The 26,740-nt window shown below is 48.3% G+C and overlaps 3 protein-coding genes across 29 annotated transcripts in view; 1 reads left to right on the forward strand and 2 right to left on the reverse strand.

The window, feature by feature from the left end:
* The window catches only part of LOC121588342 (interference hedgehog-like), an 80,630-nt gene extending 74,315 nt beyond the window's left edge, over positions 1-6,315 (reverse strand). For 15 of the 17 annotated variants that reach the window (XM_041906157.1, XM_041906155.1, XM_041906156.1 and 12 more), the window contains exons 1-2: positions 6,187-6,315; positions 4,367-4,866 (exon numbers count right to left, since the gene is read on the reverse strand). The gene's annotated coding sequence lies outside the window, so the exon portion shown is untranslated. Of the gene's footprint in view, positions 1-4,366; positions 4,867-6,182 lie in introns of all 17 variants that reach the window. The other 2 variants (XM_041906152.1, XM_041906150.1) reach the window with 2 other exon arrangements.
* Positions 6,316-7,470: 1,155 nt separating this feature from the next.
* Positions 7,471-9,647, forward strand: LOC121603123. Of its 2 annotated transcripts, none has more exons than XM_041931852.1 (5): positions 7,471-7,783; positions 7,939-8,103; positions 8,212-8,392; positions 8,506-8,718; positions 8,799-9,647. In XM_041931852.1, exons 2-5 carry the CDS (start codon positions 8,008-8,010, stop codon positions 9,107-9,109), a joined length of 801 nt encoding a protein of 266 aa, XP_041787786.1. In that variant the 5' UTR covers positions 7,471-7,783; positions 7,939-8,007; the 3' UTR covers positions 9,110-9,647. The 2 variants fall into 2 exon arrangements, with proteins under 2 accessions (XP_041787786.1, XP_041787781.1); XM_041931847.1 differs by having other exon boundaries at positions 7,472-7,787.
* Positions 9,648-10,539: 892 nt separating this feature from the next.
* LOC121603023 (mucin-5AC) overlaps positions 10,540-26,740 on the reverse strand; it is an 88,750-nt gene continuing 72,549 nt past the window's right edge. For 6 of the 10 annotated variants that reach the window (XM_041931787.1, XM_041931785.1, XM_041931762.1 and 3 more), the window contains 9 exons: positions 22,255-23,210; positions 21,833-22,084; positions 19,832-20,753; positions 19,252-19,761; positions 18,975-19,152; positions 18,703-18,882; positions 18,019-18,605; positions 17,593-17,937; positions 10,540-17,500 (listed from right to left, as the gene is read on the reverse strand). In XM_041931787.1, the coding sequence (XP_041787721.1) occupies positions 16,927-17,500; positions 17,593-17,937; positions 18,019-18,605; positions 18,703-18,882; positions 18,975-19,152; positions 19,252-19,761; positions 19,832-20,753; positions 21,833-22,084; positions 22,255-23,209 (4,503 nt within the window). In that variant the 5' untranslated portion in view covers position 23,210 and the 3' untranslated portion in view covers positions 10,540-16,926. Of the gene's footprint in view, positions 17,501-17,592; positions 17,938-18,018; positions 18,606-18,702; positions 18,883-18,974; positions 19,153-19,251; positions 19,762-19,831; positions 20,754-21,832; positions 22,085-22,254; positions 23,211-26,182; positions 26,191-26,740 lie in introns of those variants that run through there. The other 4 variants (XM_041931800.1, XM_041931769.1, XM_041931803.1 and 1 more) reach the window with 4 other exon arrangements.

Below are 26,740 nucleotides of genomic sequence, written 5' to 3' on the forward strand. Positions count from 1 at the left end.
CTGACAACCCAACGCTGGTCAGGGTAATTTGGCAAGCAAAAAGAGGTTCGTAAAAAAAACAAAGGAGCAACAACAACAGCCAACAAGCCTCTCCGACCCGGATGGATTGATTCGTTCGGGTACGATCGAATGCTGTATATCAAGCGAAAGGCATTACTTATTCTTTATTTTATTTTGTCAGTAACTAAAAGACAGTTAAGATAACATTAGATTCACTTTAAGTCGTGATCATTCTGACACAAATCCCTCTCTCTCTCTCTTTCTGTGCCTAATTTTAACTTCCTGCAAGCTTCCTGGAACTCCTGACAGAGCGACGATCCCCAATTTGGAAACGATTAATTTTAGAAGCAACCGTGCAACAACAAAAAATCCCTCCAATCCAAGCCATTGACCCAACCCAGCAAACCATCGGTGGAAAGAATGTCTGTTTGCGGTCGCCTAACCCTGGTGCGGCATCATTCCCCCCCACGCTCGCATTCGCTACAGCGCGCAACCCTTCCCTTTTGGTGTGCTTTGGGTGTGGTAATTATCGGGTTGTTACCGAATCACATCCCTTTTTGCACGGTATTTATCTTCACCACCAACACCACACCACGATCAACCCCAATTTGATTTTGGCATGCTCAGGCAAAAAAAAAAGGAACGGCGCCCGGCCGCTGCACAGTTGAGAACGTTTTCGCAGGAAGCTAGCCGCCAACAGTCAACAATCACATTAGCTGCTGCATCGTCGTCGCACGGGGTTTTGCTTCATTCACAGTTTTGACAAAACACAGATCCTCCTGGGCCAGATCCTCCGCGTGCCCGAGTAGCCAAGCGCGTTGAAGAAGCGCGCGCCCCGACACGAAACGAAAGACACACCCTGGCAACAGGAAACGAACCCGATAATGACACAAAACTGCCTTGGCCGGTGTATCCGTACGATGTGCCAGTGTGTTGGTGTGCGCTCACTAGCAGCATTAAGCAACGGTGATCACTCTCCACGGTACGGTGGTGATGGTGGTAGATGAAGTGAAGGAATCGTTTCTTCCTTTTTTTTAACTGCAGTCACACTAAAAGAAGGAAAGCAGATGGACACGAACTGAACGAAGCAGACGACAGACAGAGCACCGGCACCGGCTCAAGTTGATGAGTTGGTTTTTGGTGCGCGATGTCTTGCGGCGGGGTGCGCACACTAGTGATGGGTAAGGATGGCCAAAAATCCAGAGTCGACTCTGATCCGGCTTCGATAATTTCGATACCAACTCCGGAAGATAGGTCTGCCCAGTATTATCCGGAGACGTTCTGAATCGTCTGGAGACGACCAGAATCGCCCGAAATCGACCGGTTTCGGAGTCGCTTGGAGACGCATGGAGTGGGAGTCTTTCGAAATCATAGTCATCCGAAATTGGAATCGTCCGAAATCGGAGTCGTCCTGAGTCGGCCGAAGTCCGCCTTCGAAACAAAGGCCTGTATACAAAGAAGCACATTGCACAGGTCGGATCAGGTTGACTCGGACCAGATCCGATTTCGGTCGACTTCGGGAACTCCGAATGACTTAAACTCCAGTCGACTCCGGATGACTCCAGACGACTCCGGACGACTTCAGACGACTCCAGACGACTCCGGATGTCTCCGGATGACTCCACACGACTGCGGAAGACTCCGACTCCAAGCGGAACTAATGGTTCCCCTTTTGCCGGAGTCCGAATCGGACAAACAATAGTCGTTGTCGGATCGGAACCATGGGTGCGCTCCAAAGAGCACATCACTACAGTGCATTCCCCCGACACACCCGACAGCCTAAAAGGATTGCTGGCGTCGTCGATAGTGTGCATAACAAGCTTCGGCGTATGTGTTCTGCACAGCGCATTCCCTTCCCCACCGGAGTGAGTGTGTAGAGAGGGAGATGCTGATGCTGATGGTTTGCCGTGGCGGAAGGGTTCGTCGCTTTGTTCTTCCTTCATTATGTGTGGGCCGCTTATTTGCGCTTCTTGCGGGGCAGGATTTAAGTTGTTCTTTTTGTATTTTGCTTTCATTTTGCAACAACCGGCGAAACCAGAACAAGTGAACAAGGATAACGAACCGAACCGAGGCTGGGGCGGCCCTCTGATCACATCGCCAAGCGGGCAGGCGGGCAGACAGCAGCAGCAGCATGCTGTTTCGCATACGATCGCCGTCATGCTGGGCAACGTACTATCAAATAAACGCAGCTTCAGGCGGCAGGGAATGAAAAGGGAGCATTTCTCCCTCCTTCCAGGAGGTTTCGTTTTGGGTATGAATTTCAACGCAAAATTGCTCACACACACACACACCCTTCCTCGGAGGGCTTGGAGCGGATGACACTCGATCGTGTGTATGTGTGTGTGTGTGTTTGTATATCGCTTGCATGCCACAACACCGAATGTACCGTGTCATCGATGTTGATCGGTACTGCGCGGTACGGCAAAAAGCGTCAAAGCACACACACGCACGCACAAACGATCGTTTAACAAATCTTCGATCGCACGTGCACAATGGAGCGGGAAAGGTGAAAGGTGCCTGTCCCACTACCCCCGCTGGGACGGAGCCATTCTCAAAGCCCTCTGTTGCGGCATTCGCTTTGTAGTTTGCGGTGCAATATTCAAAGTCACTTGCAGCCGCCGCCGCTGCTGCTGCTGCTGCTGCTGCAACAACAAAACGCATCATAGCATCGTAACCGAAGCGAAATGGAGGAAGAAAAAAAAACATATCGTCCCACCCTGTTAACGTGTGTGTGTGTGTGTGTGTGTGTGTGTGTGTGTGTGTGTGTGTGTGTGTGTGATAGGGATAAGAATTGTCACCGTGCAGAACTTGCCGAACGGGATGAACGGTGTGGAAGTGTTTACGCTTGGTGTGGCCTAAACTCGTACGTAAGCAGTCAATTCGTGTCGCACCGTTTACATTCGCTACGCGGTGGGTTTCCCGAAACCATTCAATAACTAACGCCCGTTCCTTTTTTCACATCAAAGGTTTTGTTTGGCATGTTTTTTTGTTGTTGCTCAATTCGTTTTGCTTGGGGAAAAGCGGCCCATAAAGGATTTGTTTTGTGTAAATAGATTTCTAAGGCTTTTTGCGATTGTGATTGTAATAAATGTGGGTTACAACACAACATGGTTAAACAATTTAATTTACTGCAAGTAATATCACCATTTTATATAAGAAATATGCTCACCAAATAAAAGCAGTAAATATGTTAATTTGAGTTTAACAAAATTGAATTTTAGAGGTTAAAATTTGAACGTATTTCGATCCAAAATATTCTATTTATTAACGATTTATTACGATGAATAGTTAATGGAAATGATGCTTCCAATCATCCTTTACGTGATTTTCTATTTTTTATGAGCTAAAACTTTATTCCCTAAAGATTTACAAAAAAAACACCTCATACAATCCTAATTGTTCTGCTTTTACTCTCCCAACTTGTCCCATCACAGAGGCCGACACCCGGAAAGCCCTCGCCCTTGTGTACGGTACCACTGCTTCCTCTCTCTCTCTCTCCCTCTCTCTCCCCATCCACCCATTCATACCGGATCGAATCCGGACTAGATCGATTCGTTTCATCGGTCGATATTGTACTCGATACTTGATCGTGCTTTCTTTCGTTCGGAATTCTGCCTCGCAGACGGCAGGCTCTTTGCCCGTCTTTCATTCTCCCGTTTTCTTAAACCTTTTCCACACACACACACACACCCAAACACAAAGAGCAGAAAGAAACAGAACAGACGGAGGAGAAGCAACCCATTAATACTGATACCTTGCCAGCGCGCCTGAAACGATCGCCGGGGAACGTTGGTGCCCCAAAAAAAAAACCCCTGGCACAGCAGAAAGCCAAGACGAAACCAAGAAGGAAGAAAATTTAAAAGAAAAGGAAAAGAATTTTCTTCCGATGCTGGCCGCCGCTCTGCCTCCCATCCTCCGATTCCACCCTTCCTTACACTGCCAGTGGAAGCTGTGTAGCGTTTTTCCCTCTCTTTCTCTCCTTCATGCCTTACGATCGTCGTGCTTTAGTTTGCCGTTTGCCCATATGATTCCCACAACACGGCGGGACGCTAAAATCTTGCAGCAACAGCAACACCACCACCACCACTATGAAACTGAAAACAACCCCGGCCTGGGCCATGCATTCCTGAGCCCGTTTGGGTGTATGTGTGCGTGTGCATCGTGCACGCATACCAACGCTTAAACGTCAAGATCACAGCAAGCGCGTCAAGACACGGGAGATGATGTACTTTATTTGTTGTTGTTTGCGAATGCTCCAATCAAAACTACTCGGAGACAATGCAGACAACCACACAGTTCATCAATCTTACTTGCTTGTTGGGGGATTGTAGAGAAATCTAATGGGGAAAAGTTGCTCAAAACTAACCTCTTTTGAACGAAACAAACCATCGGCTACGATCGTCGTATTCTCTCTGGTGAGGTTTGTTGTCTCTGCTTGCTGTCTTCCACAATCGTACACAATCGTTGTTTTTATATGTTTTTGTGTACACCACCGTCAAACACACTAAACTAAACACACTGAATACCCATCCACCCACACACATGCACACTGTAATACACACCCACACACACAGCACTACACTGCACTGCGCTCTTTACGCTATGAGATGAGACACTTCAACACACACCAAACCACACTGCTCATTGATTGATGCTATTTCATCGCACCAGCGATCGACGTCATTGAGACAGTGAGCGCGCACTAGCAGAACATCGCCACAGGCAAATCAAACACACACACACTCACTCTGCACAACGCCGCTGGCACGATTCTCGTCACCGTGCGTGAACTACACGCTAAACTACACGCACATACACTCACACTGTGAACCAAACTCGGGAAGAGATACGCACGTGTGCACTCGGCTAGGGAAGATCGGGCGAAACAAGAGGTTGAATGAAAAGTGGAATGAAATCACTCTGCAAACGTCACAGGCCGTGTGCGGTGATCAGTGTGTGAGAGAGAGAAAGAAAGATCGTTGCGAGAGAATGGCTAGCAAACGATCGCTTCTGTGTGTGTACGTTTGTTGTCTTTTTGCTTCGAACGCTTTCGTGCGCCTGAACGTTTCGACCGGTTTCGGGTTCCGGTGGGTTTGTGCTTCCTTTCAAAACATCGCCCAACACACACACGCAGTGATGATCGAACGAGTTATTAGAAGGTTAAGAAGAGCAGATCGAAAGCTTCACTCAACCTGATGATCATTTGTAACTGATCGTTTTCGTTTGTGTGTGTGTGTGTGTGCAGCGCATTTTAAGGAGAATACAGTAATGCGATTCCTCTCCAATGCAAACAGCAACTCCACACACATACAACACCGCACACACACACACAAACAAAAAGACAGAAAAAAAACATCGCAAGCCTGGCCGGGCAACCTTTTGGGTGTAAAAATATCATCACCATCCGCTACAGCGATGACAGAGATCGGGGAAAGATCGCCGCCGATCTAACGCACACAAACGGCAAACGGCGGCAATGCAAAACACACAAGAAAGCAAAAATATCACAGCACAGCTAAAACCAAACACAACGCACGAGAAGGATAGCCGCCTATACACAATCGCATAAAGTTTAATCTTTTTTTTTCACTTTTCCCAACATTTTTGTGGCAAATCTCTTTCCACCGATGTGTGGGAACAGGGCAACTGGGCTGCAACTGCGTTGCCTTGGAAACGTTTTGTGTGTAAAAATGGCTTGCCCAAAATTGGCCAAAATTTTTATTGTTTGTTATGAGCCAACGCGTTCAGCTGTCGCAACCGTTGACGGCACATTTGAAGGTTTGTTAGTTGTTTACCGTTTTCAGCGGGCGACTGTTTCGAAAAAAAAAGTGGTATCGTTTTTGTTTTTTTGGAGTATATTTTCAAAAACACTCCAACGTTTTGATAACCAAAAACCACACTGCAACACTTTTTTCTGTGGGAAATGATGGGTGACTGGGATTTTTTTTTTTTCGATAGTTTCCTTAGCATGGTGTAATCGCAAAACTTTTAAAACATTTGTAACACACAGTCACACACTAATCTCCACTTTTCCAACAGAACAATCAAACACTTTTTCTTCTCCTTGCCAAAAACGCGCTGATTGTTTCGATCGTTACTCTGCATTCAATCAAACCCACACGAATGCGTGATAATATAAAAATGTACCCCCCCCCCCCCCCCCCTTTTAAAAACACACGCACTCACTTGCACTTGCCACCAACCCGTCCGTCGATCGCACCTGATCACGGGATCTTTGACGCCGGCAGAATTTTCTACTGATCCGTTGCCCAGGCTTCGGGAGATACGTACGCGGCGAAACACACTTTGAAAGTAGTGCCCGAGCGTACAGCGAAACCTGCCCGTACGTCCGTTCGGATGTTGAGAGAGAGCGAGCGATCGAGAGGAAGAGAGATACGAGACAGCGAGAACGAGAGCGCACACCGTTCGTAGGCCGGGCGCGTGTAGCATAGCACCAGCATAAAATCATCGTCCGTATAGACGCAGCAGAGAGAGTGAGAGAGCGAAATACAGGGAGAGCGAGATGGAGAGCAATTATTTTGTTCTTTGCACTCTCTCTCTCTACTCGTACGCATCGCACCGGCACGCCGGTAGCTTGGAACATTGGGAAGAACGAGACCGAATGAGAGTAGCACTGGCTGCATCGCACTCACACACTGCGAGAGCGGTGAGCGTTATTTGGGGAGAGCGTTCGCTAAAGCGTGGTTTAGACTTCGCCAGCATCCAAATTGTGATATTTTGCAGCAGAGTTGAAATGAAAATTGTACAAAAAACTATATGAATGTGTTTCGTCAGTGCTTTAATTTTGTTTTGAATTGCTTAAATCGAACCTCGTCTGTTTTATTCAATAATATGAAATAACAATAGATAGAGAAGTTAATTATTACACAAGTGCTCTCAGCTCTTAAGTTTTTATGTAAACTTTTTAAATTTCACCATTTCCGTAATTCGATTACATTTAATTGTTTCTTCAATACAGCAATTAATCTTTGAAATAGCAACTGATCAATTCAACGTACCCGAGACACAAACCCCACCTTTTGTCGACTTTTGTCGACCAACCATGTTGTGCGCTTAAGCTGTCCGTTGACGTTTTCCTACAAACAAAAAAAAATAACTTAAAAAATAATTTAATTGGGAAAATTCAAAAAATAATTACATCAAAACTGTGGTACAAAACAATAAATCCTTTTAAGAAAATTTTAAACCGCATTTTCAACATGCTCCTGATGATGAAAAATTCTTCTTTATTATTATTATCCTGTCATTGGCTGCGTGTTTTATAACCCAGCGATTCCACTCGTTTTTTCGATTGTTTACGTTCACAAAAACCCCACGAACACGACCCGCTTCAACCACAGCGGCGCATGCTCCATGAATAAAAACATTACACACATCCCTTCCAGACAATCCCTTTCCCCCGCAAACCCACTGCCAGAGCAAGCCGCAAACCGAAAACCGAAGGACGACTCGATTCGATTTTTGCTCCCATCAGTCACGATGTAATTCTCTTCCAGCTAGGGACACAAACACAAACACCTCCGGGAACCTGCTGCTGGATCTGCTGCGTTCTCCGGCAAAGAAAGTGCTTCGTTTTGGTGCCAGTAGTGCACGGCCCCGTAAAACAAAGCAGATAGTCTCAGACCGTAACCTGGCGGAAATTTGCAACACCCCTTCCGTGTTTGACCAATTTGCAGTGCGTTTTCTTCCAAAAAGAACCAGTGAAAAAAACCAGGCGCCTCCATAGCAACTGCAAGGCACACTGCGCCATTTTCTGTACTCGGTCGGTAAGAAAGGGTAGAGAGCTGAAGTGTCGCAAAAAACACACACACACACAGCAACCTTTCCATAGCATCCTTTGTTCTGATTTGCTGGTGGCGCGTTCTTCATCCTAACATCCTGCATACCCATTCCTCTTTTGCCACTCTCCGGTGACAGGAAGTTGTCGATAATAATCATCACCAGCGCTCGGGCACTGGCAGCAGCCGAGCACCAGGCCGCAGCAAAATGCAGCTCGTTAATCGAATCATCGAGGCCGTCAACTTGCCGCTGTCGCCCAAATATCTGCGCGTCACGGCCATTCTCATCGCCATCTATAAAGTGGTAAGCGCGCTGGGTTGGTGGTTGGGCAATTTCCGCTCGAACCGTTGCGGTGCATCGCATCGAAGTTTTATTACGTGCACATTATACAACCCTTTCCCGCTTCCACAGCTGACGGCACACGTGTTCCTGTTTGTGATGCTGCTCGGGCTGGCGCATGCCGAGGAGATGAGCACCATCCTGCAGATGAGCATCGCCGACCAGAAGGACGGCGAGTACATCTGGACGACGAGCGAGCAGGAGGAGTCGATCAACGAGTGGCGCTTCAAGTCCGCGGAAAAGCTCGCTTCCGGTAGGTTAAGTGGTGGATGGCTAGGGTCGTAAAACTGGTAGAATTTAATGTCCCAACTCGGGCGAGGCGCTGTTTTTTTTTTTTTCATTATTATTTTTGTTTCCCTTTTGCAGTGACGCTTTGCGTGCTTTACATCGGCACAACGGTGGCCACCATCTATGTGCTGAGCTGTTTGGGGCTTTTGATCGGTACGCTTCGCAACCGGCACGAGTTCTTCATCCCCTGGATGGTGGTGGACTTCTTCGGTACGCTTGCCATCGGATCGGTGGTGCTGGCGTGCGGCTGCAATGACTCCACCTACCAATACGTGGCCGAGTGGGAGTACTGTAAGGAGCGCCGGAAACTGCTCAGCTTGTCTCTCGCTGCTACTCTCTCACCACTCCCTCCCCTCTTTCCTCTATTTCAGGGGGTTTCTGCACGATCATGTTCATCTTCAACGCAACCGTCTGGTGCGTCATTCGGCTCTTCTACAAGAATCTCGTCCACATGACCAAGCTGCGGGAGGTAGCGATCGTGGCGATTCCGTGCCCGGCTGCTGTACCGCCGACCGCAAACGGGGCCTGCACCAACACTACCACCAACACCACCACCACCACCAACACCGGCAAATGCCCCAACGGCATACCGCATCACTATCGCAAGGAGAACATGCACCTGAGCGACGGTGGACTGAAGCACATTCTCTTCGATGCCAACGAGGCCAACTATCTGGTGTAAGGCGGTGTCAGCCAGCGGACCGAGACACAGTTGGGCGACAGTTTTCGGCGTCTTCGTGCACGCACAAATGGCAATGATCGCGATAGTGGAATGGTACATTTATTGCTGTGAAAAGGAGGACGATGAAGGAGTACCATCTCTTTCTCTCGCTCCTCACATTGATTGTTCCAATCATCATCAACCATAAAAACTGCATTTTACTGTTAGCTGTTGGCCCACAGGCAGCCAGGCCGGCTTGCGTAGTTGGATCCTTCTGCTTCCTTCGCGTCCCTCCCATTGGAACGTTCCGAATGTTGCCGTGTGTGGTTGTCTGGTTGTCTATCCCCCTGGATTGGAGGGTAAATGGGAGAGGGAGGGTGTGGGGTGATTTTGTGCAAAGAGCGAACGATTTGCAAATTTAGACACATTGGTTTTGCTGACAGAAAAAAAACGATACAAGCAGCAGCACGTCACAAGCGCGCGCGGCTGCACTAGCTGTTTGTTGTATTGGAATATGTAGTAGAGGAAATTCTCCTATAATAAAAAAAATTACCAATAACTGGATGGATTAACCCTGGCAAAGGTGTTGGCTCTTAAAATTTAGAAGAGAAAGTCATCCGAGAAGAATTAATCCCATTGCTTCAAGTCTCAAATGAAGTCACCGAGCTCACATCACATTGGAACTTGGACGTCATCATAATGATTATCCCTGGACACTGTGGTTACTCCTTTTTTTTTGAAGATTTTTATTATTTACTCAACATTGGTATTCGGTACCACGGATCCACTGCACAGTGGCTTAGAAGAACAGCTCCTACCATTAGTCTTAGCCCATTCACGATCTTCGATCGATCTGCATCTTCTCTCTGCTCGTGCCCGTGCGATTGTATAGTGTTGACAAGCTGTCGGACTGTGTGTGTGTGTGTTCGATGCAAGGGAAGGAGGTGTGGTACTGTGTGCTGCTGATACGCTGTGTCCACACAGGCTCCACAGGCTCTACTTGTACCATGCCATACCATGTTGTATTGTACTCGATTCTTCGGCTTGCCATACGCACACCGTGTTGTCTTAAATTGCATCTCTTTTAAGGATGAGTGGTTTTTGTACAGCGGTACGGTACGGTACCAGGCTGCCTTCTACTGCTACAGCTGGTCGCTTCGCGTGAGAGAACTATGTGTATGCAATATGTGTGTGTGTTTTATTATTATAATGTTTTTTTTTTTGTTGTATAAACAGGTTAGTTTGCTTTTTGTTCCTGTTGTATTACCCATCCTTTGTATAACATACTTTTTGTTGTTCTTGTTGCTTTGCTTTGTTGTGTAAAAACCATGGTGTTTGAGTGAAGATTTGTTTTTTTGTCCTTTCTTTTTGTTTTGTTTTCTTTCCTTTTTATAAGAGCAGGCAAAGAGATTTGCTTTGGTAAGTCATTACTACTTCAGGCATTTGCTTGCTAAGTGTTGTTTTTTTTTTTTTTAATTTTTGTTTGTAGCATTTTTCTGATTTTAATACCCGGGGGTACAATATTTCTACGATTTCTATATTTTTGTTACTGGTTTTTATCTCTTTTTTCTCCCCTTTTGTCCTCTACCATATTCTTCCTCTTCTTTTCATTTTTTTTTTGTTTTGTTAGCTGTGTAAAGAGAGTAAGACATTGAAAAAGTGTATTGCTTCTGTGTTTTATATTTTTGTTTCATCTTTTGCATTTATAGATGCATGGTTTTGTTTGTCCCTTTCCTTTCTGCCTGCGACTATCTTCTCAAACAGTGTACGCACTTCTTTTCGTACTAATAATTTGTCTTTTTTCTTTCTTCTGCGTTCAATTGCACTACACCCAAGCCTACCCGCTTTTACTTCTTTGCTATGCTTGATTTTGTTTAAAGTTTACGAATGTATAGAGTAATTATTTTCCAGTGCAGTCTATTTTCCGTTTGTTCAACGATAAAGGATTTGTTTGTTGGTTTGTTTGTTTGTTTGCTTGCTTACTTGCTTTTGCCTTTCTACCCTTCCCCCCGTTCTTTAACTATATGTATATGTATATATATGTTTGCATGTATATATAATATAAATATCATATGTGCGAGTGATTTACTTGTATGTGAGTATGCGCTTTTTGTTGAGTGTGAGTGTTGTTATTTAGTTTTGCGGTTTTTTAGTAAATTTGTATGATTTAAACAAGATAGCTACAATACAGGGTATAGTGTTTGTATAACAAGCGAACCTAACGAAGGAATCCGCGCTTTTACTTTGTAGAGTTAAACCTAAACTTTAAAGCTCTTTCAGACAGTGTAACAACATTCATTGGGCATTTAGGCACCTGTTTTGAACCAAAATAAACACTCAAAATACAGAGCATCATACCTCCCTCTCTCTCTCTCTCTCTCTCTCTCTCTCTCTCTCTCTCTCTCTCTTCTCTCTCTCTCTCTCTCTCTCTCTCCCTCTCTCCCTCTCTCTCTCTCTCTCTCTCTCTCTCTTCTATCCTTTTAGGCTGCGAATCTTTCCTACAAACGTGCGTACGACGAAAACAACTTTACACTACATTCATTTCTAAACTCCAACTGGTAGTAGAGGAGCAGCAGCAGCGCAGCACTGCTATCTTAACTGTGTTCTGTCCAGTTTTAACATAAATAATAGACCAATAGTAAAGAAAAACAAATACATTTAGCACATTCAAAGGTAACACAGTGAACACGCGTTAACGCTTTGAAACGAACGCTTTGCTCTGTATCGCTCATGTCCTACGCAAACGGGGCCATAAGGTTTAGAAAGGTGTAAATATACATCTGGAAGACTATAGTAGATGATTCCCTTTTTCTTCTCTTTCCTTTTGTCCTTGCTCGGCTCTAGTATTCTAATATTTTTGTTTTGTTTTTTTCCATTCTCTCGCTTTCTATCTCTAATTTAGCTTTGGATTAGCTTAATTTTGTTACCATTTCCATCTCTCCTCGCTGGTAGATGTTTGTGAGTGTGTGGTTGATTTATGGCTTTTGCTTCTACTATTCAGCTACACACAACATACTACTATTTTGAAGGGAAACTTGTGTAGTTGTACCTTTAGTAGAACAGACTTGCCTTCTGACAGCGACATCGAACGAAACCACAGACAGAAGGAGGAGCGAAACGGAGAAAGATAGAGCGAGGGTGAGTGTGATAGGATGCTAGCTGCTTAACGGCTTAACAAATACACGCTATAAAGCTACAGTACAGTGGTTATTTTCGAGCGTGCCCTTTGACCTCGTTCGGGTACTTGTGTACCGAGGTACAGTGACCGATATTTATGGATACTGAGTTTGTGTGATGAGATGTTTGCTTTTTTGCTGTGATGATGTCTCTTTTCGTAATATATCAGAGGTTTTGGCACAATCGAAATATCGTACGAAGCAACTCTGTGCATTGCTTCTTGCGCCCATATATCTATGTTCTCTTCCTCTCTCGATCTACTTTGCTTTAAAAAAAACAACGGCTACTTCTATAAGGCTCTTTCTCTTACTAACGATAGTGCCGGCTGCCAGCTGCATAAAACACAGTGCGTGTACGATAAATTAAGGCGTTCTAGTAAATAGAGAGAAGGAGAGAGAGAGACAGAGTAAAGGGAAACTCTAAACAAACAACATGATTTAGCATTGAAATGGTAGTGCACTATGTTATCCATGTTCATACTACACCCACACACACACACACATGCACACACACACGTCCACTAGCAGCAACAGCAGCAGCAAGCGTACTAAATGATGATTATCTTTTTTATCCCCATGACCCGTTTGCGCGATATAAAATAATTCTCCCGTTTTCCCATGCCTCTTTACATATGTATATGCTATATGCGTTGTTGTAAAGTAATTTAGTGTTTATCTTTAGAATAAACAGTGATTTTTTTTTGCATGCTCTTGATCGACATGATTATGATTGTTCTGCGCTTTAAGTGTGTTTTGCTGGTGTGCACCGTTTTGCACCACCAGCAACCCCCTAATGAGGAAAGGAGCTTATTGCAGATGAAAAGTAGTGTGATAGGGGTGAGAATAAAACGAATAAAAGCATCCCCCCCCCCCCCCCAGAAGCGTTTGGTAGCGTTTTGCACTGCTTCATGGAATGACGATCGGCACAGCAGTCGTACATCCTGTATAATAAAAGCAAGAAAGAGTAAACTGAAAGGTAAAAAATATAAAAGAAAAAAAAACATCAAACGTAAAACGAGAGATAATAAAAGATAAACAATATAAAAAAGAAAAAAAACACTAAATAAGACCAAATAAACGAATGAAGAAGTGATAATAGACAAACATTATCAAAGTAGAAAAAAAGAACAGTATAGAAAAAGAAAAAGAGAATAGAGAAGAAAATACAACCAGAAGCAAAAAGTTAACAAAACGAACATAAAACAAATCAAAAACCAAAACAGAAAAGAAATAAAACAACGAAAAATGTTCTTCTTATTCTGAAATCAATCATTTGCTATTAAATATCATTTAGCGCCATAGTTTCGTATTACAATAAACTGCTGTGCTACTACTACTGCTAAACTTATTCAACAAACAAATCCACCGTCTAGTCCGTCTAGCCTAGCTCACACTAGTCGCACGTACGCTCACACACACACACACGCCCACACACAGGCGAGCATAGCGGGGGTCACCGATAAGATAAGCGAGCATTTTTACAACAACAAAAAACGCACACACTTACACCTCTTAAAGGCCCCCCCCCCCATCCGCGTGGCTATATGTGTGTGTTTCGTTTCTGGCTCAGATTTCTAATTGTAGCTAACTATTCACTAGAAAACTAGGAAATCAACAGTGTACATGATCAACCGGGATAGATATTGTATCAAAAAACGAGAGGGACTAGGTTTTCCCTTTCTTTTCTTTAGTTTAGTTAATAAGAAAACAGTTGCTAATAGTAACGCAAACAAACAGGGCTTAAGTTCGACAGGAAGCTACGTCGACGATAAGGCGGCTAAGGGGGGTGGGGGGGGGGGAGGATGATGATGCATTGTTGCTACTATATGCCTTTCATTGCTAATATAAAGGGGACTATATAAGTAGATGATTACGTTGCTTCTGTTGCATTGCTGAATGCCGCACCAGGACACCAGGTTCCTTCTCCTAAATCTGCCTGCTACCCCTCCCCTTCCCCTTGGTCCGTGCAGCGCGTTACACGTTAACATCCTTACTTATTTGATTGCTTATGTTAGGTGTGTTTGTTTTTCTGTTTTCTCTCTTTTGCCTACCCAACTACATATGATTGGCGTACGTGAAAAATACGTGATATTACAATTAGTAGTAGTAGTAGTAGTAGTAGTAGTAGTAGTAGTAGTAGTCAAACAAACTGTCAAACTTAAACAAGGAAGTATATAAAGCACTAGATAAACGTAGCAACTCAACCACCCCGGCTTCTCGCACATCATTAAACTCTAAAACGCGCGCGTTGCGTTCCACCGCTATTGGGAAAGCCATCCAAAGAGGGGGGGGGGACCGTACTGAAATCCGTTGTTCTTTTATCTTTTTCTCTTCCTACCGGCCCTGGTCTCCTTCTCATTCGATGGCATCGCTAGACGCGAACGGCTTACGTCGCACAAATTACACCTTAAACGTTAACCTCGTAAACAATAGTTTGATTGAAGCAACCGCCCAAATTGGGGGGGGGGGGGAGGGGAAATGGCGCTAACATCACGGTTGGGGACGGGGACCGAACACATTCCAACCCCTTCTCCCCGCGTCTGGTTTTATACCAAAATCGGTCAGGACCTTAATCGATAGTAGGACAATGGTGTGTTAGGGATAAGTGAATAACTAGATTGAAGGCGCGAGTAGATAAGTTCTGTGTGTTGACCACTTTCCTTTTTCTTCTTCTTCTTCTTCTTCATCTTCTTCTTCTTCTTCTTCTTTACCTGTGGTGTGGTTCGGTCGGTTTCGGAGGCGATGATCCCCTGACACACTCCTGCACATTCCACCTATTTTTCCGCTTATCATATCATAAATCACTCGTTTCTTATTCTTCTCTTAGCTGTAGGTAGATGTATATATATAGATATATAAATGTATGCATACAACATAACGTTAATTAGTCTTAGCAAGTTCGCCCCGCTCAAAGGTGTATATTTCTATACTACCGCCGCGGCTAAACGACACGTTTGCTTTGTAATCGATAACTGCTAACAAATAGGGCAAACATAAACACGGAGCACTAAAATCGAAACAACTGTTAAACAAGTATATAAAAACAAAAAAAATGCAATTTTGGTGCCATTTTGACTACGGTTTGCGCGTTTCCGCAACTTTTTCCCTCTCTCTCTCTCTATCTTTCACTCTCTTTCACTATCCCTCTTTCTCTCTCTCTTTCTCTCTCGCTTCATTCATTTTCTTTGTCTTGCTGCTGTTAGGTAAAGGGTTGCTTACATTACAAACTTCATTGATTGGCTTCTTGCAGCTTCGTTTTCTAAACGAGCACTGTACACGGGGTGGCCGATGCGTGGTATGCCGGATAACAGATAGCAGGGTCTTCCCCCTCGCCACACTCACCGATACGAACGCATCGTGTATCGAAAATAGTAAAACTCCTCAATCGTTCCTACATCTCTACACTACACTAAACCGGAAAAACAATTAAGCAAATGGTTGATTGTAATGGAACATGATGAAAACGGGGCCACAAAACACGGCCCAAAAAATAACAAAACAAGGTATACGCAAAGGCGAGGATTGTGTTCTACGCTAAAGGGACAGCGGAAACACCCTTCCGACGGACCACTAAAAACGAGCTCGGACAAGCTATGCTTGTGCTTCGGTGAACAAACTTGCGAAAGCATTAACGAACGGCCCCCTTCCTAACATGCTTCTCGCCCGCTTTCCGTACAACGGAGGCCTGTCTAACGAACCTATTCCAGCAGCTGGAGAACCATTTTTTGAAAACGATTTACAATTTCCTCTCTTAGAGATGTGTTGCTTGTTTGTTTTTTTTCTCGCAGAAGAGTTCAACTCTACCGAACCGCTTTGATGATGTCAAGTGGCGAAAACAACACACACACCTAACACCTAACTACTATATTACTACTACTACTGCATCGGTGCCGTGTTTTGCACCAAATCGATCCGCTAACACACAAAACAGCAACGAAAGATAGCTAAAACACGGGATAAAAACAGTTCGCAGGTGAACGTGATTGAAACAGATGCGCCTGGAGAAAGAGACACGTACGGTACGGTGGTTGCAAGCCGAAACCGAACCCCTATGGAGAGGGAGGAGATGGGATTGCCGAGGTAAAAAGATGCTAAGGTGTTCCAACATTATCACACTTTATACATTCCCCATACAGTGGTGTCCGCGTACCATGTACAGTGCCGCACTGTACACGTGCAATTGCAATTCGAAAGTCATGCAACCGTTCCCTCTCTCTTTCTCTCTCTTTCTCTCTTGCTGCTCCTCGCCGTGCGCCGTGTGTACATCAATAAGGCAATAGAGTGTTAGAATACCCGAACAAGAACATCTAAACGGGGAAACGAACAATGGAAGACATTGTTGGCCGTTTCCTATAGCTTTTCCTTTCTTCTCCCCCCACGCCAGCTCCCATCTTTCGCGGGGATGAGAGTTTCGCTTTTTAAAATATTAACGTGAATTCAACAGTAGTGTGCTTCGCTAAGAGCAGCAACAATAGTAACAATACAGTGCGCGCGTCCAGTGATGAATCTAGAGGTCCGCCCACCGCACCCGCCCAGAGCGGTGATGCGTGCGAGCGGTGCGGATGTGTGTGTGTGTGTGTTTGTGTGTTGTCAGTCGTTCCAGATCGGGACGGTACCGCAGCAGCGATGCGGCCGATGCCAACGGTGGCGCGACCCAGAGCATTACCGGCCGAGCGACTTTTTCTTCAGCTTCTTGAGCGATGAGCGTGGTTTGGTTTTCTTTGCCGGTGGCGGCGAAGCGTACTGGCGGGCTAGATCGACACTGCTGGTGCTGCTGCTGCTGCTGCCGCCACCACCGCCGCCGTAGTAGGAAACGATCGGCATCGTTTGCAGAATGTTGCCGCCGGCAGGAGTGTTTACACCCTGCTGCTGCTGCTGGTCGGCATGCATAGTATGCCCGTTCGCTTGCAGGTGATGGTGCAGATGCTGGTGATGTTGGTGCGCCGGCGGGAGCTGTGGCGAGCCCGTTCGGACGCGATCGGGCGAACCGGTGGCGGTGTGCAGCCGGTACGCGCTGTTGTGGAGCGGCGCGTACGGCGCGTCGGAGGCACCGTTGGCCGGTGCGGCACGCTTCAGCGAACCCGTCGACGAGGCGGGCGACGACAGCGTGGACGTGGACGAGGACATGGACGAGGCGGGCGAGTAGGTCATCTGGGCGAGGTTGAGCAGCGCGAACACACCTTCCTGGCGACGGCGTTCTTCAACGTCTTCGGCGGAGGCAACATGAGCGGGATGGCTGAGAGAGAAAAGACACACACACACACACAAGTTAGTATTAAACCACCGAAGTAAAAGCTTCATTTGCTTCGCATTCATTGCAGCACCTACCTTTCCTCACTGCTTTCGTACGTAGCGTCCGAGGAGGTGCCATTGCTGACGTTGTCACTGTGCCGGATCGAATGCTGCTGTGGCTGGTGCGCATGAGGGATCGCCGTGTGATGATGCGGTGCTGGCTGGTGATGGTTGTGGTGATGATGGTGGTGCTTGCTGTGCTGCGGCGGCTCGTACCGTTCGTCCGACGACGAGCAGCAGCTAATTCCATTCGCTACCACCGCGGCAGTGCCGCCGTTTGCAGCCGCTCCATTGGCGCCCGCCAGCTGCTCCTGCACGCCGACACCGCCGGCCGAGTACGTGTGGTCCTCGCTCGGGGAGGTGGTAATGACCGGTGGGTTGCTAAAGCAGGAAGAAACATCGGCATGAGATGGTACCTTCTCTTGCGCTCCACTCCTCCACGCGCACCCGAAAAACACTTACCCATTGCGGAACGAGCTTTCGGTGAAAATCTTAGGTCCATGCTTGAGCGCCAGCATTGCGGTGGCGGCGTTCACATCCTCTATCGTGTCGGCGCTCCATTCGCGCCCCGCCACGAGCTCCTTCGGCAGGCTGGCGGCACCACCCACGCTGCCCCCATTCATGTACACTACGCCGCCCGGACAGGACACAATCGTCGTACCGTCGGCGGTCGTCAGGTAGGTGGTGGTGGTGGTGGTGGTGGTCCCGGTAGCGCCGTTCGCCGCCCCATTCATGGGCGGTTCGGGTGAACCGTTGCTGTGCCGATGGAAGCCACCGCCCGCCACGGCAATCAGCTGCTGGTGAGCGTGATGCACGGCCGGCAGCGGGTGCTGTTGCAGCTGCTCGTGCGCTATGTGATGATGCTGGGGCAGATACGGGCTGTGATGTGGCGGTCCGCCGACACCGGGGGCCAGATCACCACTGGCACCACCGTCGTAGTCGATCGGTGTCGAGGAGCGGCTAATGTCGTCCAGATCGTCCTGATGCAGCAGACCGTTTTGTGCATCGGCCGGCGCCAGTCGGCTCGTCAGCTGAGGAAAGTTGTCCTGCTAGAAAGAGAGAGAGAGAGAGAGAGTGAAGTTTTTAGTAAAAAAAAACCCCAAATTCTCCATTCAAACAGTCACAAATCGTTGAACACACACAAACCTTGGAATAGTGTGACCCATTGCCGGTGGGGCTGGCATTGGTGGAGCGTTGCTGCTGCATGCTCTTGTACGTTGCCTTGTCGATGCCGGAACCGGCGTGGAACGGCGAGCGCGACAGTGCCTGCACCAGGTTCGGCCGGTACTGCGGCTCCACCATCCACAGCGAGCCTTTGCCGAGATTCTGCAGTGAGGATAGGGGACAAAACGTTTGTTTAAACAAAAATGTTGGCCAAAACTAAGGGGCACAATAACAAACAAAAAAAGGAAACCTACCGCAGCCTTTTCCACCTTCTGGAAGCACTTGTTGAGCGACAGATTGTGGCGCACACTGTTCTTCCAGCCGGTCGGGGCGGTTTTAAAGTACGGGAACTGATGCACGATCCAGGCGTAGATCTCCTTCACCGGCAGCGCCTTCTGCTGCGAGTTTTCGATGGCCATAAAGATGAGCGAGCTGGGAAGAGGAGTGGTAAAAAGTCAAATGAGAAATTATATTGAAAGCCATTTAATTTGTCAAATCAGAGCCTTATCGGTTGCTCACACCCATACACACCTAAAGCTGAACGGTGGCTTGCTGTTGACGTGTACAAGCGGATCGTATGGCACGTTGGTCGGATGCTTTGCCTTCGGCGGAGGTAACTTCGACGGGCTGACGGCACTGCTCGATTGTGGCGATGCCGGCATGGACGTGGTGGACGGTGGCGGTAACGGTTGCTGCTGCTGCTGGTGCTGCTGTGGTGGAGGTGTCGCAATCGGCTGCTGCTGCTGCTGCTGCGACTGGTAATGACTTGGATGATGCTGGATAATTAAACCGTTGCCCGTGCTACCGTTGTGCGCTGGCGACAGCAGCGTCGGCGAGGACACGGGCGATGGTTTGATCATGTTGAGACCACCGTACACGGTCACGGTGTTGCCGACGCTGTTGCCGTACTCCTCGCCGCTGACATTCGGCGAGCTCATGGTGCTGCTGCTGCCACCGTAGCTGCTGCTGCCGTTCTTGACCGGCGCTGCCGGCGGTGGATAGTGACGATCCTCGTTCACGTCATCCTCGTACTTCACAGCACTGGCAAAGAGAAAAGGAAAAGGGTTAAGAATGAGCACCGCAACAGGTGGAAATGGTGCTTCGAGTGTACCTGCCGTACCTGCTTGTTAGTTGTTTCATCGGTGTGACGAAGATGTTGCTGCTAGCGCCACCGGTTGACATAAGCGTGACTGTGCCACCGATGGAGGCGGTTTTTGGATTTGGTTGATGCTGTTGTGGTTGCTGCTGCTGCTGCTGTTGCTGCTGTTGCTGCTGCTGCTGCTGCTGTTGCTGTTGCTGCTGTTTCACCAGCTCCTCGCGAAGATACTTTTTGTGGAAGTGTTGATGCGGGGTGGTAGTGCTGGTGGTGGTGTTCGTGGTGGTACCGCTGCTATTAGCGGTAGTGTTGGAATTCGTGCTGAGCGGTGTCGAAGCGGCCACGGGTGCTGCCGCCACCGACGAGCTGACGGGCGAGGAAACGATTCCGTACGCCGACGGTACCGTGCCTGCTGCGGCGGACCCGGCCACAATGAACGGTGACGCTGCTGCCGGGGACGGGCTGGTCATTACCGACACCTTCATCGTTTTGCCACCATCCAGAATGACCTGTTGCTGGTGCTGCTGCTGCCGCTGCTGGACGGTGCTACCATTGCTTCCGGCAAGCGCGTGATGGTGATGCTGATTGACCGCTATGACCGGAATGCCAATGATCGTGTCCCCGTTCAGCGTGGTGATTGCCTTCGCCGTGCCGGCCCCGTGCTGGTACAGATGCTGGGAGGGTGTACGACGGTCGGGCGTACCCGGCGGCGCCGGATCGGTCGAGTAAGCCGACGCACCGACGCTGCTGCCCGTGCTCTGCTCCGCCGACGATGAGTTGGCCGACGAGTTGTTGTCCTCGGAAATGCTGGACGAATCCTCCACAAAGTCACTGGTGGGCGAGATGCGGCCACCGGCAACGCCACTGGCAGCGGCAGTACCGCCACCCTGCCTGGGACTGTCGGGCGATGAGACTGGCACTTTGGACAGGTTGATACCTGCGTAGGTGACACGCAACAAGAAGAGTAGACAGTGGTAAGTGAGACAGTGGTAAACTAAGACACGATTCCTGCTTCTCGTTCCCCGAAAAGTGCTACGCGTGAGTCGCCTAACAACGCGTCATCACAACACACACACTCACATGCACCGCCCAAAGCGATCGGTCATTTACCTTATGACACAGTCTGACACATTGCACACACATTACATTCCCCCCGTTACTAAGCTTGTAATGTCGGGGAACATTGTACGCATCATTCCCAGCATTGCCCTGCTGCTGCCTCGCACAGCCTCCTATGTCGACAAAGTAAGGAAATGCTAAAACGCGCCGTTGCTACACTGCTGACGCATCTGTGACCCTCGCTGTCTCTCCTTTGCAAGTGCGCAGCAACACGGCGACCATTCTCACCGAACGCGCATCGCGGGACGCACAATACGCACCACCAACACGGTGCGTAAACTGCGAAGAGCGCGCGCGCGCGCACACACGCCCGTACTACTAACTCTTCCTAGGCTACGGAACAACTCGCCACGCCTGATTCGGATGATACGTCATTGACCTGCGTTTTCGCGATAGCTGCCCCGTTCGTTTCATAGGGAATGGGGTGGTGGTGGGTGCGTTCTCCTATTGCTAGCTTAGGTTCTCGCCTGCTAAGGTATCTGTGCTTGCTGTCGGTTGTTTGCGCATTGCAGGAGAAGATTGAGAAAGAGCCTTCGCCTGTTCCTGTTCAAGCACGGCCACTCTTGTGAACATAGCACACTTGGTATGTGTTGATCGAGAAGCGGTGGTACGCGCTGTTGTGCATCTTCACCGCGCCATTGAGGTTAGTTAAACGGCAGCAACAGTGCGCTCCGCTGCGTGCCAAAAACAAACAAAAAAAAAACGAATCAAAACAACTCAACAGCAGAGCCGAGATCTCGTTGGCCTGATCTAAATTCCGGCATACTTCTGTACCCCCGTTTCCTTGCCACCCTTTTCCCATCCTACAGCGTACCTAAAAGAGCTAACCCGTCGTCGATGGTTCTTTTTTTGTTTTTGACTTTACTTTGCCGATGATGATGATGATGCGATCGTTACCTTTTAGTAAATTCTTATCCTGCAACCAGGACAACGACGTGAGCTCCTCGTCACCGTTCCCGGGCGGCCCGGAACCGGCGGGCGAACCACCGTGCGCATGGGCGGGATGCGCGGGCAGCGCGACGGTGCGCGTCGTACCACCCGCCGTGCTGATGATAACGTTGTTGTTAATGATGTCGTGCTCGGCCATATCCATCTGTTCCGTTGCCAGCAGCACGATGTTGCCACCGTTGATCGTCTCGCCCGTCGTGGCTACAGAGAGCAAGAGGAAGGTAGCACAGAAAAGGTTAGAAGCCTGATGGTATTTGCCGTTCAATTGCTATATGAAATATGTATTCTAATTGGAAAGCCTAACAAGGTCACCGGAACCATTAAATCCTACCCGAAGGAAACGCACAGACACTGCGCGCACCCGTACTTACTTATATAATCTTCGCCCGCGCGCCCCTGATGCAGCAGCACCAGCTTGCCCGTGGTCGTCGTGGTGGCGGTTCCGTTGCGATCCGTCACCACCAGCATTCCACCACCGGCGCTACTGTTGGTAGGAGCACCGAGCGATGCTACTGCCGGAGAGGAGGAGGAGGAGGAGGACGAGGACGGTGACGATGGTACGGCTGCATTGACCACGGTGGTGGCGGCCCCTCCGGTCACTAGTGCGAGTGCACCGGCCGTTCCACTGCGGTCGGACGCCATATTGCTGCTGCTGCTTCCGCTGGTGCTGTTGACGACCGGAGCACCGTTCGACGTTACCGTGGTAACCGTTTGGTAGTGGTTGGTGCCGTTACCAGCGCTGCTGCTGCCCAGACTGATGGTGTACGTTTGGTGGTGCTGCGACTGCTGCTGATGGTGGTGTGGATGCACAATCTGGTGTGTAACTGTGCCACTGCCGCTGTTGTTGTTGTTGTTGTTGCCGAGCAGGATGTTTTTCCCTGCGTGGCTACTGTTGTGATTTTTGAAGCTCGTATTATTGTTGTTGATCGTATGGTTCACGGTGTGTTGCTGCTGCTGCTGCTGGTGCTGCTGCTGGTGCAGGTGCAGAATTTGCTGGTGCATGATGGACTGGTCCAGGGGGATCGCGGACAGTACCATGCTGGTGCCGGTGGTTGCCTTGCTGGCGGCGGGACCCTCGGTCATACCAGCGCCACCGAGCAGGCAGGCGGACAGTGTCGTTTCCGCGCCGGGGCTTGGCACCGGCGACGACGTCTCGACCGTCACGTGATCTCCGACGATCGTTTCCGCCGGCTCGAGCAGCGTTTCCTCCTCCAGCAACTCTTCCTCGATCGATTCTTCCGCAATTAGATGGTGGACACTGGTACTGTCGTTGCTATCGCTGCTGCTGCTGCTGCTGTCTTCATCAAGTGTCCTTTCCGGGGACATCCTGTAAATTTGGGAGAAAAGAAAACAGAGGGGGAAAAGATGTTAGCCAAATGTTACTTCCTTTTTAGGTATTGAGGTTACTTGTCAGGTATTTGAACCTCCTTTAGATGTTGTTCTAACCCACAAGAGGGTAGATCCAACTTACAGAGAGAGAGAGAGAGAGAGAGAGAGAGAGAGAGAGAGAGAGAGAGAGAGAGCGAGCAAGAGAGCAAGAGAGCGAAGAGGAAGCAAAAGTCTTAAAGACTAAGCACACGCGTCGCACTGCTACCAATGCGGACCCTGCCTGCCAAAGGACTCATGGTGGAATGGACAACCACCACCAAAACCAAACCATCTGCTCCAAACATCTTCACCGTTTGCGATTTCGATTTCGCGCACCAATATTTGTTTCTTCCTTGCACAAACGGACGAACCACAACAAACCATAGAAACGGCGATGCGCGGCGAACCCCAAACACTGACGCCGTTCCAAAAAGGGCGAACACATCACCATCGTCGGATCATCGCGCGCTAACGCCACCCCCCCCCCCCCTCGATTTCTAGGGCGGTGCGGGTAAATCCCACCAGCATCGATTTAATAAACTCCGGCCGTGGTGACCACCCGTACCGGCCTCACACACGCTTCGAAGCTGTGGCCCGGAGTTGCCCTTCTTACCGCTTAAGGAAGTGTGCACCGTAGAGCACACTCCATGCCTCCCGGTTGATGGAGGAGCTTTTGCTTGTATATAAGCCAAGCCACCTAGATCCCGTGAGCAGTGCGCCCGTACATGTGCCCCTTACAACTACCACCAAACAGTGCGCGAGATGGTGTGGTCGCGGGCTGGTGGCTGTAACAAACCGTAACCCAGGGTAACGCTGCAAAACGAGGATCACACCACGGCGAGAGAAGCGTCGGTAAGGAAGGATTAGGCTTGAAAGGACCTCCTCTTGTTTAGGTACCGTGCCCGGTGTGTGCGTGTGTTTATTTTCCCCCCTTTTAATCCAGTTTGTTTGTCTAGTTTCCAAAACTACAACACACGCCTAGGAGGGGCACCGTAAAAAAAAAAACCCCGTCAAACCTGCGATTGTATGTACCATGTACCGCACCTCAGTGCATTTCGGCCAAATATTGAACTGATAGTGTGTCCTAGTCGCCGTGTCCTTCAAAGTCCTTTTCCCGCAGTTATCGAAGCGGCAGTAGTCCAAGGAAAAGCAGCACCTTGCTCACCTTCCGCCCCCATTGTAGCTTAATGTTGACCCAATTGTGCTTTCTTATTTAAGCTTCGTATTTTTTTTCTGTCGCTTTCCCTAGAAAAAGGGCAGCAATTCCTCCGGGATGGCTTGACGAATGGTGATGGACAGCGCTGCCCGTGGTGATCGGTCTGATAATCGGTACCAAGGGAATAGGAGAGTGTGTGAGAGAGAGAGAGAGAGAGAGAGAGAGAGAGAGAGAGAGTTTTCCCCCGTCGTGGCTCATCAAACATTGACGAAGCAAACGGACTAACAACCTGCTGCAGCCAATCCGATAGGGAAATGGTACAATTAACATTAACTTTTCTTTTCTTTCTCTTCCCCATCCTCCCTTCAGTATCGTCCCGTTTGCACCGTCAAGGATGAGTTACACCGTCTTAAGGCAGCAGGATTAAAGTGTGGCTAAAAATAAGCATCCTTCCGTTCTACCCGGGGAGACCTTTGCAGGTTTCCCTGTTCAATGCTATTTTCCCATCTCTTCCGTTATCTCTTTCTCTCTCTCTCTCTCTCTCTCTCTCTCTCTCTCTCTCTCTCTCTCTCTCTCTCTCTCTCTCTCCTTCTCTCTTGGGTGAGTAAAAATTGGTTTACTTGCGCGTTGAGACCTATGAGGCCAATATATAGATCAATATATAACACAAAAAAATCATTTCCAAAAGCATTTCCTTGCAAAAACCGAACTAAACTTTAGCGCTAAACGGATTTTGCTCCTATTCCAAGAAATTCAACAGTGCCAAATACATCAAATTAAAGTTTTCCACTAGAAACAGTACCATAAAGTTCGCACAGTTTTGCAATGAATGGGACCGACGGCGGCACCTGGAAACGGGAACCGGCACGACACGCGGCCACCATCATCGACGCCACGTTGTCGCCCGTCGTCCGGTGGATAATTTGGATGTGAAATGTTTACACACACACACGCTCCTGGAGGCTTCTGTGACAGCCAGGCAGGCAGGGTGAAATTGGATCAATTTTGTAACGCAAACACACACACATACTCTCGAGGAATCGACGAGGACCCACCTTCATCGCCTCTCCGTTCAAGAAGGAAAAGTTGCCTGGACAACTTGGCCCATGCTCCTCCTTTCAACGACAACCGAGCAATTGGAGTTTTTTTCTGTGTGTTTTTTGTTGTTGCGACTCCGAAGGGAAAGGCGAAACATTCCACGCGGAGGAAAGCATAGTCACAGCATTATTATACACCTGACCTGAAGGGTTATTTTGATGGGGGGGGGTTTTACATTTGTTGTGTTTGCAATGGCTTAAATATTACCAGGAACAAAAGGACACATACACACACACACACGTTGTAAAATAGTGTAATCAACAAACTGTGTATTATGTCACAATTGGAGCGGAAGTTTTCCTTTTCGGTGCAGTGTTTGCGTTTGAAGGACAGGAGGGACACAACCCTACACACAGGAATTGGAAGCTTCCTTTACCAAAGGCAGGGATTAGGAGGAGGTGGAGTTGGAGGAGGTACTGACTACAAGAGTGGTAGGTTCGGTTAGTGATTTTTTTTTAGCAGTTACCAAAGAAACCACCCTTCGACAAACAATTGACGGATCATGATGGAGTAAGGGTGGTAAGGCGACGACTGTGACTCTTCCCATACTAGGAAAGGTTAGTACTAACGCCTTGCTAGTGGTACTAAGAGCTACCAGAAAACAGGTCACGGAAGGACCAGGAAGGGGAGAGGCCTTGGAATGGCGCCGCTTTAGTGTACCCCTTTTCCCCCCTCACACACACACAGTCGTTGGTCGTCGTAAAACCGTTTAGTGTTGGTTCTTGTTGCTAACGCAGCACATTATTGCAACATCATCATCACAGTCCAGCCAATTTCGCTGCAAAGGTGCACAAACGCAGGGAGCAATATTGGGGGCAGCGTGAGCACTTGCATGCGCCACGCACAGAGCAATGCGCCTGCAGGGTATGCAATCCTGCACACGTATGCGCGGTGGTAATTGCTTTGAGGTTTGTTGAGGCTGTTAATTAATTTGTCGATAGAACGGAACGCACCTGCAGGAGGTTGGGTGGTGGTGGTGGGATCAGAACCTGTCCTGCCTACTTCACCCCACATACCCCCTCCTCCAAACCATTCACTGCTTGAAGTTTGTGCGAATAACATAACGATTTTATTTTTAAAAAAACAGAAAGTGAACATAAAACAAACAGGGAAAGAATGCGGTTCCGACTCGCTTGGACCGAGATTAGTGCATTAAACACGACCAATTTCGAACAGTCTCTCTATACTGACAACCAAAAAAAAAAAAAAGATAAAAAACGGCACACACCACACAT

The sequence above is a fragment of the Anopheles merus genome, chromosome 2R, assembly GCF_017562075.2.
Source record: "Anopheles merus strain MAF chromosome 2R, AmerM5.1, whole genome shotgun sequence".
Lineage (NCBI taxonomy): Eukaryota > Metazoa > Arthropoda > Insecta > Diptera > Culicidae > Anopheles > Anopheles merus.